Source organism: Mastomys coucha, unplaced genomic scaffold (genome assembly GCF_008632895.1).
Source record: "Mastomys coucha isolate ucsf_1 unplaced genomic scaffold, UCSF_Mcou_1 pScaffold21, whole genome shotgun sequence".
NCBI classification, from domain to species: domain Eukaryota; kingdom Metazoa; phylum Chordata; class Mammalia; order Rodentia; family Muridae; genus Mastomys; species Mastomys coucha.
The window spans coordinates 165,957,994-165,971,415 of record NW_022196904.1 but is presented as its reverse complement, the minus strand read 5'-3'; the positions used below and the strand labels follow the sequence as shown (position 1 = coordinate 165,971,415).

The following is a 13,422-nucleotide window of genomic DNA, read 5'->3' as shown; positions in this document are numbered from 1 at the left end:
TATAGCTGAGAGTAAGGAGAGGACTTCTCACCCCACAGACTAACAAGACATAAATGTTCAATTAAAGAGCCTACTTTAGACCAATGTGTTTATGTATATTCCAGTGCCATCAGTGTGACTATCTGAGTTCAATTGCCAGGACCCAAGAGGCAGAAGGAGAGAATTAACTATCTAGATTCCTACCAGTTCCCCTCTGACCTCTACATGTGTGCTGTAACACACACAAGCAAGCACACATACAATAATGAAAAATTTTAAGAGTCTTATAAAGTACATCGATATATTATTGATATATTTATTGAATTAAAATTATATATAAGACACCAACCTACTCAGAGGCATTTAATACATCATTTTATATATATGTACATATATATAAGTATATTTTAGAACTTATACTTTACAATGACTGTGAATATAAACTTTACACTGAAACAGTCTCCCAATGCAATTTATTTGGCTGTTCGTGTTCGAAGCCGTCGTTTGAGAATCTGATGATCAGTTTCTTTTACTCTCTGTTCCATTAAAATCTGAAATTAACAATTTCAGTTTTTCAAATATAGGTAAAAATAATTTACTTATGAGTGATACATGCTTAATCACTGAATAAATTAAATTTCATTTTTTCTAAACAAATACATGTAAAAGAAAGATTTTGTAAAAGATTCACTCAACATTAATTCAAGAATTACAAAAACCTACAGTCTGTATTGAATCCAAAGCAGATCTAATCTTGAAATATTTACTAAAATATTTGGACACATATACCTCAAACCAGCTTTAGGTGATCAGCCTTCACAGCAATAGGGGTCTAATGTTAAGTGGAAAGCACACTATACTCTAACATAACAAAACCACTCTGTAGACATAGGAATCTTCCTTCAATTAAGAGGAGTTTCCCATCTGCACTGCTCAGATGGGAAATGTGATTAGTAGAACAGTACATGAAATAGCAAGTGGTAACTGACACTAAATCCTTTCTAGGTACCTTCTGGTGCCAGCCTTAAGTTTGATAACTACTATTATTGCAAAATCAATACTCTTAGTTTTTCTTGGTCACGTCCTGTTGAAATAAATCTCTTAACTATTTTTCTACTTTCACTGGTATCCACTAAGCAAATGAGAACTTTTCCTGTAACCGCTCTTTCTCATGGGGACAATGAATCAGAGTGACAACCTCTTTTTCTTAAAAAAGGCCTACAGGAAGCCAGGCATGCGGGCACACACCAACGATCCCAGCTACATGGAGCCTGAGGCAGAAGGAACCTTACAAACTTGAGGCCACCCTGGACTACATAGTGAGACCCTATCTAAAAAACACAAACAGGACTAGAGAGCTGGCCCAGTGGTTAAGAACACAGCTGCTCTTGCAGAAAACTTGGATTCAGTTTCTAACACCCACATGGTAGCCCAATACCCTCTGTTAACTCCAGTTGCAGGGGTTTCAATGCCCCCTTCTGGCCTGGAAAGATACTGTACACATGGTGCACATTCATACATGCATATGCCCAAAATATTCATACACATAAAAAAATAAAATTTAAACAAGAAAAAAACAAAAACATGGAAGGCTTAAAGAAGAAAGATGAGAGAAAATGGTAAAATATCAATTTTGTGTTTCTAACAGGTACATGAACCCAGACTTACACAACTCTTGTAATAATGATAGCACAAGGAAGAATAGATTTTAGAAGTAAATAAATTATTAGTTGTGATCTACTGATAGAAATATTACTCTGGTAAAATTTAAAATGTCACTGCATGATGCATGTTTGTGCTTGTGTGTGTGTGTGTGTGTGTGTGTGCGTGTGTGTGTGTGTGTGTGTGCATGTGTGTGTGTGTATGTATGTATGTAAGTATGCATGCATGTTCACATGAGTATATACATTATTGTGGTATTTATATTTAAGTACTACAAGGCCTGAGACCAAAAGTATAACACCTGTATTAAGAGAGCTAAAGAAAAAAGTTTAAGACCATGGGAACTTGAGAGATTGCTCAGAGGTTAGATGCACTGGTGGCTCTTTCACAAGAGCATCCACATGGCAGCTCACAAATGTCTGTAATGTCATTTTCACAAGATCCAACACTCTTATGACTTCTACAGGCACCAGGTATGTATATGGTATGTATATATACAGTATCCCAAACACTCATACATATTAAAAAGAAATTTAAAAATCATAAAATTTAAATTGTTACAAATACTTTGGAATTAGAAAGAAAATGCATAGGTTTATACAGTTAAAAAATAAAATAGTAGCTTACCACTTGGCCAGATATGTTGATGGGAGATGAAATTTCATTTCTGTATAATTTCCGTTTGGCTTTTTTTGGCTGGGACACGTTTTCTTTACTCACTTCTACCGTTGATAACTTTGGTGAACTCATTGTTTCAATTATCTTTTTTGCTATAAATAAAAATGTTAGTTCTTGTGTTAATTTTCTAAGTGCAAATGTTTGAAATTCTTAATGAAAAATACATAGAAATCAACAAAAACAGTGCACTGTATAAATGGTGACAAGAAATGACTAGCTGATTGATAAACACATCCAATACCATTCAACAGAGAGAGGAGAAGCACCGAAGTACCACTGGGACTTAACGACTTCCAGGTCTGCCCACCGTGAGCGAGCTGCTAAAGCTAGGCATGACACACTCACACTCACAGTAATCCTGAAGCCTGGGAGGATAAGGCAGGAAGAGTTTGAGTTCCAGGCTAGCCTGTGCTACACAGGAAGACCTTATCTCAAAAACTCAAACCACTAAATAAACCAAAGAAAGAAAGAAAGAAGTAATATGGCAGATTTGCTTGGATACCCATGTCAACATGACCATAATGACAATATCATCACCAACTCTTTCTTTATGTGCATGTACACCCACCCCACCACCAATTCATAGTGGATAGATTTTTAAGAAATAGACTAGAAATTTTTAAATTTTCTGAGGCATTAAAGGCACTGAATCAAGAAAGTCTGGCAACCTTGTTAGTCTTCACAAAGTACTTTCTGTCTCGTTTCAACTGTGATTCTAGTCTTTCCTTCCCCATCTTTTCCACTTTTGTTCTCTAATTTATCTTATTGCTATCACTCAGGTAATCCCACAAAACTTCTCTACACACTCTCCCTACCTGGAATTTCATGTACACCTTATACTGTTTAGATACTCTATATTCCCTGTAAGGAATATGCACATATGTATGTATAGATATACATAGTACATATTTAAACAAAGACATATTTATATAGCATGTCACTGTTCCTTCATGGTCTCTGCATGTGCCACACTTCAATAATGGACTATGAAGTGAAATTCTAAGCCAATAAATCCTTCCCCAAGTTGGTATAGTGTGTATGTATGTATGTATATATATATATATATATATATATATATATATATATATATATATATATATATATATATACATATGTAGTTAATGTTTACAGTATGTAAGACAAAAACTAAAACCACTGCAGAGACACACAATACTAACAAGCATTACCTCAAAAGCGTAGATGGTGCAGCCCTACATTTCTATACCCACATTCCCTTCCCTTCCGAAAAAAGCTCTCCAAAAGTTCCCTCATCATTCTGATTGGCCTTCTCTCTCCTCCAATACTGCTCAACCATTTTATTTTACTTCTGCTATATAATATATAATGAATATGTGTTACCTATGCTTTATCTAGATCACTTACTTGGATGTTAGCCTTTCTACTTCATTAAATAATGAACATGTAGGAACATCAGTTTTTTATCCAATTCTTCCCACAGTATACAGAATAAGGCAATGCCTCCCTGCTTTAAGCATTAGACTTACTACACTGTTAAGTGTAGTACAACTCGACATTAGAAAGCACTCTGCATGTATTAAAAGAGATCATTTAACTATTCCACAAACCTTTTGATTGAAGAATTGTTGGAGAATGTTGCAAGAAGTCTCCAAATTTCTGTAGTGTTCCCTCTCTTTTTTTAGAGGCTATGTTTGCACTAACTGTAGATGCTTGGCTCCGTAAGGAGTATGTTTTCTTAGATGATGGACATAAGAAAACCTAAAAACAAACACTTTGTCACTGATAATGAAAAGGGTTACATGGAAACAGTTATGGCCATTGTTAAGGAAATTTGGAATTAAGTTCCTATATTAAGACCGAAGACCTAAACAATGGTAGACCAGTCTGACAGGTCATGTGAGTGAAGTGAACACATGAAGAAATGACTGCTAGTGGACAAATGCTAAAGGTTACATCCCAGTGTGAATTACATATGTAGAATCCTTCAACTGAGTGGTAATTGGACACAACTGTAATTGGACTTAAGATGATTACTACTCAAAATTTGATATCTTAAATTTAAGCTCCCGCTTTAATCATATAAACTACAGAAATAGTCGAAATAGCCAACTGGAGGGAGGACAAACCTTTTGTTCCTTTTTGACAGAGGAACTCTTACGCTCTGAAACGGGAAACTTCACATTACTTTTGAGTGTCGAATTCTTATTTTCACATTTCACCAAGTCCTACAAGTGATGAATATAGGTAAGAGTACTGGCTACTTTCTTTATAATAATTTCTTTAGATTCAAGAAGAATGTCCGTAAATGCTATACTTCTGATCAGGATAGTTGTTCTTAAACAGGGGCAGCTACTGTTCAAACATCAGTAGCACGTTGGATGATATTTGGTTGTTTTTGCTAAAGAGAAAGATCACATTATTGGCAACTAGTGGGTAAAAGCCCAAAATAAAACTCACAGAGCCCTACAAAAAAGAGGCCTCTAGCTCAGAACAGTGAGTTGTGCTGAGGCATGGGTCAAGGTGTGAGCTTAGCATGGGATTGCCTGAACTCAATGGAGAACCTCTAAGAACATTTCACCTGAACTTTATGTGCAGCTCTTCATAATCTCATTGAAATTTGGCAGGATCAAAAGAAAAATAAAACTTCACAAAGGCAAAATAGGGAAATAAGATACAATCCCGGGGCTGGAGACAGCTCATCTCAGCAATTAAGAACAATGGCTATAACTGTTCTATGGCTGGGTGTGTTGGCACTCGTCTTTAATTCCTACACTTAGAAAACAGAACCAGGCAGATCTCTGTGAATTCAAGGCAAGCCTGGTCTCCATAGTAACTTCTAACACCCAAGGGTATGTAAAGAGACCATCTCAAGAAAGAAACAGCAAAAATAGCACTAGCTCCTTTTTCAAAGGACCAAGGTTCACTGCCTGCACCACATGATAGGTATCTATTACTAGCTGTAACTCCAACTGCAGGGGACCTGACATCCTTTCCTGGTCTCCATATGGCACACATATGTATGTAAAACACCCATCCACTGAAAATGAAAACAAATAGATCTTTCTTTCTTTCTTTTTTTTTTTTTTTGTGGGTTTTTTCAAGACAAGATTTCTCTGTGTAGCCCTGGCTGCCTGGCTGTCCTGGAACTCACTCTGTAGACCAGGCTGGCCTCAAACTCAGAAATCCACCTGCCTCTGCCTCCCAATTGCTGGGATTAAAGGCGTGAGCCACCACTGCCTGGCCAAATAGATATTTCTTAAAAGAAAAAAAGAAAAAGAAAAAGAAAAGAAAAGAGTTTACATAGGATGAAGCAAGTGTTACACTTCTAGCTGTAGTCAAGAGTACAGTACACATTAAGTACGGAAAGTACAAATAGAGCAGCAGAGGAGAGATCTCAACCAAACATCAGAATCCAAGTTACAAAGGAGAAGGCACAAGGTCATAAGCAGGCTACATGAAGGGTTTATCAGTAATCATGGCAAGCACATAAGGAAAGACAAGCAAGGCTGGGCCACCACACTGGAGTGCTCGGTAGAGAGAGAGCTTCTAGGAGTATTTAATGAATAGAATGCAGTACTACTGAACAGAGTTTCACAGTGCCCAAGAGCTGATTTATTACAGCAGTGAAGATATAATGAGATCAGATAAATTTTCACATTTCAGTGTTATAAAGCCACAACATTAGAAAATCTTTTCTGAGATACAGGGCGGAGGAAGGAATTGCATTTTAACTTAATAGTAGAAGGAAAAGACATACCAATGAAATGTCAATGTAGTATAGATGATAAAATTTAAATATTTTAGTCATATTTAAAATGTGCGTACCAATCGCTTCTTGGCCTTTTGGCTAAGATCAAATGTAAAATGTGCTTACCATTGGGGGAAAAATAAATAAATAACTAATGTTACAAATCTAAGTACTCAGGACACTCTATGTATCACAAGGAAGCTATGCTCAACAATGCCTACTCAGGAATGAATTACCTGACTGTCAGACAGGAGTATGATAACTACTATTTTTATTCTTCCACCAGCTTGAAAATGTATTACTCTTTAAAGAAGTAAGAGAAAACTGGGGAAAGGTTTTTTCCAGACATGTTGAGCTTAAAACAAGTAACTTTAAAAGTAAATATAATCATTTATTAGATACCTCCCACAGAAAGAAAGAAAAAGAAGCATTTTGAAAAACACTAATAAATTGTTTCCAAGAACTAAGGATCAGAAGGTTTATGTGACTCTCCACATAAATGTGGCTAAGATGGAATGCAAAGTCCAGCAGCCCTACCTTAATGAAGCTACACTAACAAGTTGTAAAAACTTTTACCCACCACTACATGAAGGTCTGAGTTCTAATACTGGCTGATGGAAAAGAATTTATTTTCCAAACTTCCCATGACCACAGACTTAAGATTTAGTTAAATGACAAAAACACTGATAGAGCAAGCTTGTCCTTTCAGACTAATTTCTGTATCAGATATTTCCCATCCCAGGGGAGGTGATGTAATTAGTTTGGAACACACCCAGCATCATGTGACCTACTACAGATGAAATATATGAGGAGTAAACGCACAAGCACAGGTTTCTGAGGACTATGGAGCTCCCGTGTCTAGAGTAAGTTATGGTGAACAGAACTGGGCAACAGACATAACTACCCACCCACCTAGATGACTACTCACCTCCTCCACTTCACCACTTTTCCTCTTCCGTGCCTTGGGGATCTTAATTGTGACTGGTGTGGCACATCCAGGGTGCTTCACTGCCATTTTGTTTGGCTGCAAAGGTGTAAATTGAATCTCCAATTCAGGTTTTGGAAATCGAGTACTTTGTACATTTTCTGTTGACACTTCACAAGAGTCAAGAACTACAGATCCGTCCTACAACAATATAAAAATGGAAGAAAGCATCATTTACTTTTGTAACATGGATCTATAAATCACACAGAATCAATTTTCTTAAATGTTGTTCAAGACAATGACTTGAAAAAGATAAAGGGCTATGTTGGGCACCAGCACAAACAGAAGACTGACATATCTACATGCTCTAGATTACATATAGTATACTAAAATAGGGGAAAATAGGGTCAGGGTTCACTTCCTAAAACCAACAAGTAAGTTGGAGGCAATTTAAGAGACTGGCATTACCCAATTCTCACAAACCTAAGAGAGATATAGGTAAAAGTTTACTGAACCTCACCACAAAACCCACTAAGACAGAAACATTTGGTATTTTACACACGCACTCATTATAATAGATGCAATCCAGCAACAAATTCTTGGAAACTTTTCTCATTTGGGAAAGGAGTCTTTTATTCTCCTTTCTTTGAATGATTTCTGTGGCTATTGGAGATCACTGGAGAACATGGTTCTGAAGAACACAGTTACAGGAGCACCACCACTTCCATCTTGTCCTCTCTGCCTTCTGGGATGCTTTCAGGACACTTCACCTACTGAAATGTCCCAACCCAAATCCAGCCACTAACTTGTGCACTATGCAAAACGAGTCACTCTGCCTTTCAGCCTCGTTGATGGTACCAATCTCACAAAGACAGTAAAAAGACACAGAAGGGAATGCCAAACTTAATTCTTCCAAAACTCCAAAATAGATAATAACTGCTGGAATTATTAGGAAACTGGAACCAAGAGATTTTAGGACAAAATATATAAATTTGTGGGGAAAGTAATGTCCCATCATATATGAGCAGCAAGAGAAGAGCAGGAATGCTATCATGATACCATGTCTCTAATCCAGCCCACAGCATCCCAAGCGAGGGGTTCCTTCTATCCTTCCGATAGTAACACTATATTGGAGGAACTTCTCTCCAATATTCCTGACTCCATGCAAATATCAATCATGTCTCATTTATGTTTGTGCCTTTAAGTATTTATCAAAATTCCCAATGCTGAGTAAGCACAATGTATTTTTTAAATAATTGAATATTTTAGGTAGTATACAATAATATTTATGTACTTCATAATCCAAACTGAGGAATTCTGCTTAAACACAAAACCCTAAACCCAATGAAGTTCATTATTAAGAGTTTGGTGGTAGTTATTATAATGAATACAATTTCAATACAAAGTATGATGAAAATAAATATAGACCTTTAACTTTTACGGAATCTTTCTGACTATCAAGTTTATTTTTATGAACATTTTAAGGATGAAGCAAAAGCCCGTAAAATGACCTGAGCTTCTTCACCACAGGCTACAGAAGAAAAGAATCAACTCCTAAGTTGTTCTTTGGCCTCCACATGTACCATGTGGCATACATACTGCCTATACATGCCCGCTTGCGCGCGCGCACACACACCAAGATACCAAGAAACTAAAACAGAAATAAGTAAGTAAATAAAAGACAGATGTAATTCTAGGATCTACTTTCTCAAGAGCCTCTAAGTTTCCTTCACATATATCAGCATGTAAATAGTTAATTATGTAGCAAGGTACCTACAATACTTGATTACATTATACTTGTGACTATACTTGCTGATGATTCACAGCAGGTAAAGAGAGCAGAGAACTGGTTGTATACTGAATACCAACCTCTGGTGCATTCCTAGAAATTTCAAAACTTGTTGACTGAGGTTCAGTTTCAACTCCACCAAGATGAACTGAATCATTATATTCAGGCTTGAGATTCATGGTTTGGTTTTCCTAAACAAGGAAGCATTAAATAAGAAAATCATTTTTTATTAGATATTTTCTTTATTTACATTTCAAATGATTATCTCCTCTCCTGGTTACCCCTCCGAAAAAATATCAAGAACAAAAACAAAAAACAAAAAACAAACCCTGTTTCCTTCTCCCTCCCCCTGCTCACCAACCCACCCTCTCCCACTTCCTGGCCCTGGCATTCTCCTGGGGCATAAACCCTCACAGGACCGAGGGCCTCTCCTCCCATTGATGACTGACTAGGCCATCCTCTGCTATACACATGCTGCTGAAGCCATGAGTCCCCCTATGTGTACTCTTTGGTTGGAGTTTTAGTCCCTGGGAGCTCTGAGGGCACTAGTTAGTTCATATTGTTGTTCATCCTAAGGGGCTGCAAACCCTTCAGCTTCTTGGGTCCTTTCTCTAACTCCTTTATTGGAGATCCTGTACTCAGTTCAATGGATGGCTGTGAGCTTCTACTTCTGTATTAGTCGGGTACTGTCAGAGCCTCTCAGGAGACAGCTCTATCAGGCTCCTGACAGCCAGCACTTGCTGACATCCACAATAGTGTCTGGGTTTGATAACTGAATACGGAAAGGATTCCCAGGTGGAGCACTCTCTGGTTTAATCTGAAAAACAATACCATATAGAATTTTTAAAATGAAGCTGTGCACTGACTGATTATTAGAAGTGCAGCCCACCATGGAACACCTTTCATTCCCTCAGCATTCTCCTTAGACTCAGGAAAGGCTTGCCAGCCTCTTCTCAGTCAGGGGAGACAGAACTGAAAGACTGAACCCACTGCCAATTTTACGATTTTTATAGTTGTCTAGTTAAATTTGGAGAATCACTTTTAGCTGGGCATGGTGGTAAATGGTTGTAATTAGCATTCAGGAGGACACACAGGATAATCATGAGTTTAAGGTCACAGTAAGACCCTGCCTTTAAAAGCAAAAGGCAAAAAACAGGACAGACAGGACAGGACAGGTAGAATCTACTGGACTTCAGGTGTCACAACCTGAGTTCAATCTGGACCCCATGGTGGAAAGAAAGACCTGAGTCCTAAAGTTCCCCTGTGACCTGTCTGTGCAGGTGAATGTGGGCACGTCTGCATGCCTCGTATGCTACTCTGTTTTCTTAACAAAGTGACAGACTATGGTAAGCTATGTTAAATGACATACTCTCTACTTAGTTTGAACTTTGAATCCCAATTTTGATAAAATAACTTTTGAAAACTAGAGGTGGGTTAGCAGAATGGCTCAGCAAGTAAAGACACATACCACCAAGCAAGTCATGTCACACTGACCCTGAGTTGGATCCTGTAACCTACACAGTAGAGGACAAAACCCAATTCCCTATGTTTCTGTTCTGACTTCCAGAAACATGTGGTCTATGTGCATACACACACACATACAAAATAAATATATGTAAAAAAATAAAGTAAGAAACCTAGAGGCCGCTTACTAAAGCAACCACAACATTTAGAATAGAAAGAGAAAATAGTAACTAAATCTTTTCTTAAAAACCAGTCTTCATGCTATTTTTCTTTAAGATAGGGCTTATTCCAAAACACTATTTATGTGACTCATAAAGAAATATGACATGTTTTAAATTAATAAATCCAATATTTATCATAGCAGAGCCATCCAAATGTACCCATGTCATCTCCTTAAAACTGGCAAGTAACAGAGATTCTACTCTGCATTCATATGCAGAGACCAACCTCAAGCACTGGCTCCCTTTGTAACAAGAACTGTACTTACTAACTTTATAATGCTAAGAAGCCAGTGTCCCCTATTTTATTGATTGGTTTATTTATTTTTGAGACAGTCTCAATATGCAGCCCTGCTAGATCTGGAACCTGCTATGTAGACTAGGCTAGCCTTAAACTCACATAGATATACTTCTATATGTCTCCCAAGCTTCAAATATGCCCTGACTGTTTATAAGGATGTACTATCTATACAAGACAAGTTTTCCGCTTAGGATTTCCAGCCCCAATTATAAAAGTAACTGCTTTGCCAACTCTTGATGCCTCTCCATCACTATACTTACTTTAAAAATATTTTTTATCTCCACATACTAAAATTAAGGGCGGGCTAGAATGGGTACATTGGTAGTGATGCCTTTATTCCAAGCAGAGGCAAGTGCATCTCTACAAGTTCCAGGACAGACAGAGCTACACTGAGATTGACCACCTCAAATTTTTTAAAGTAATTAATTAAATTTAATTAAAGGTGGGTCTAATTATATATAAAACTCATCAAAACTTCGTGCTGAACCACCTTTCTACATTTTCAAAACAGATTAAGATAATCCTAAATTACAGACTTTTAATTACTTTAATCTGAGAAGTATGAAAAGTATCAAGAGAAGTTGTTACGTTTTAGCCATTGACTAATCAATTATAATAATGAATTCTGAAAAATCAAAAACCACAAAAAATATCCAAAATGCTAAAGCACTTGGTTCCTTTCTGATGTGCTGAGTATATACAGCAGAGAAGTAATTTTTGAGGACACCTTATGTTCAACAAGAAGGCACAGAGGAGTAAGCGTCCACTCACTGTCCCCGAGCTCTCTGCTGCCGCCTTCCTTAGTTCCTGGATCTCTTCATCCTTACGCTTGCAGCTGACGAGCAGAGCCTTCATCTGTGTCTCCACAGCGGTCACCAGCTCGTCCCGCTCTTCTCGCCACTTCTGAAGCTCACTATTTTTCTCTGCCAGCTGTGCTGTCAGTGTTTCCTGGTCAACAAGCACAAAAGATACATACTTAAGTGTAATGACATGAGTATCAAAATGCCAAAATGGAACCCATTACCTTGTTTCCCAACCTAAAAAACTAACTGAAAAATCAAACATAAATCTTTATAATCTAAGAAAGTACTGACATTTTATTAGATGTAATACATGAATAATATATATATTATACATTTATGTGTGAATGAAATGCTTATAAAATACAAAACACCATATTATCTTTTAAGTATATATTCCAGGAGCACTGGCCCACACCCTTAATCCTAATACACAGTAGTCAGAGGCAGGTGATCTCTCCGTCCTAGGCTACCTGGTCTACACAATGAGGTCTGGGCTTATCAAAGCTAATTAGTGAGAGCCTGACTAAAAATAAATAAATTTCTATAAATCATATTTGTTCTTATGCCACCTACAATCAGATTACTGGCAATTTCTTCCAATAATTATAATTACAGCATTTTATATTATTTCCAATATTTGAATAAAAAATAAAACTACAGTAAAACAAATGACAAGCCTCATAGTAGCTAACAACAGGAAAATGACATAGGGAGCTGAAGAGACAGCTCAGCAGTTAAGAACAATGGCTGCTTTTTTCTGCACCTAAGGAAATGATAATGTGAAAAAAAAATCACATCCTGAGTTTTACAGGCAAATGGATGGAACTAGAAAATATCATCCTGAGTGAGGTAACTCAGACCCAAAATGATATGCATGGTATATACTGACTAATAAGTGGATAATAGCCAAAAAGAAAAAGGTACAGAATACCCAAGATACAGTCCACAGAACTCACAAAGGTCAACAAGCTGAAGGGCCCAAGTGAGGACACCTCAGCCCCACTTGGGTGGGAGAAGAAAGCAAACACAAGTGGAGAGGGTGGGAGGGACATGGGAGGGCTAGTCGATGGAGGGAGAGGGTGGGTGGAGAAACATATGATGTGGTATTGGGTGAGGGTTAAAGGACTAAAGCCCTGAGGGCCAGCAGAAAGAATGGAAACAGGCAACCTTGGGAGGTAGGAAGTTGGGGGGACCCTCCAGAATGTACTAGAGACCTACAAGTTGCGAGACTCTCAGGAATCAAAAGGAGGGCCCTTAGCCAAGATGCCCTACAGTGGGGAGAGGGAACTTGTAAAACCCACCTCCAGCAGAAAGACCGGGGCATCAAGTGAGGAATAGGTTGCCATCCCACAGTCAAAACTGTGACCCGTAATTATTCCTGTAAGAAAGAACTGCAGGGATGGAAAGGAGCCTGAGGAAAAGAGGTCCAGTGACAGGCCCAAAGTGGGATCCAGTTCAAGGGGAGGCCCCAAGGCCTGACACTATTACTAAGGCTATGAGTGCTCACAAAAAGGGACCTATCATGACTGTCCTCCGAAAGACCCAACAAGCAGCTGAATGAGTCAGATGCAGATATTTACACCCAATCAATGGACAGATGCTGCTGAGCCCTGTGGATGAATTAGGAAAAAGCTGGAAGAAGCTGAGGAGGAGGGTGACCCTGTAGGAGGACCAGCAATATTAATTAATCTAGACCCCTGAGATCACTCAGACACTGGACCACCAACCAGACAGCATACACCAGCTGATATGAGGCCCCCAACACACATACAGCAGATGTCTGCTGAGTCTGGGTTTATCCAGAGAAGATGTACCTAACTCTCAAGAGACTGGAGGCCCCAAGAGTTCAGAGGTCTGGTAGGATTGGGGTGGGGAC

At 38.2% G+C, this 13,422-nt stretch overlaps 1 protein-coding gene across 3 annotated transcripts in view; it reads right to left on the bottom strand.

Moving 5' to 3' along the window:
* Positions 1 to 271: 271 nt before the first annotated feature.
* The window catches only part of Kif20b (kinesin family member 20B), a 56,074-nt gene continuing 42,923 nt past the window's right edge, over positions 272 to 13,422 (bottom strand). For 2 of the 3 annotated variants that reach the window (XM_031390150.1, XM_031390152.1), the window contains exons 26-32: positions 11,515 to 11,691; positions 8,841 to 8,951; positions 6,975 to 7,172; positions 4,425 to 4,523; positions 3,906 to 4,056; positions 2,269 to 2,411; positions 272 to 530 (exon numbers count right to left, since the gene is read on the bottom strand). In XM_031390150.1, the coding sequence (XP_031246010.1) occupies positions 453 to 530; positions 2,269 to 2,411; positions 3,906 to 4,056; positions 4,425 to 4,523; positions 6,975 to 7,172; positions 8,841 to 8,951; positions 11,515 to 11,691 (957 nt within the window). In that variant the 3' untranslated portion in view covers positions 272 to 452. The remainder of the gene's footprint in view (positions 531 to 2,268; positions 2,412 to 3,905; positions 4,057 to 4,424; positions 4,524 to 6,974; positions 7,173 to 8,840; positions 8,952 to 11,514; positions 11,692 to 13,422) is intronic. The other variant, XM_031390151.1, reaches the window with a different exon arrangement.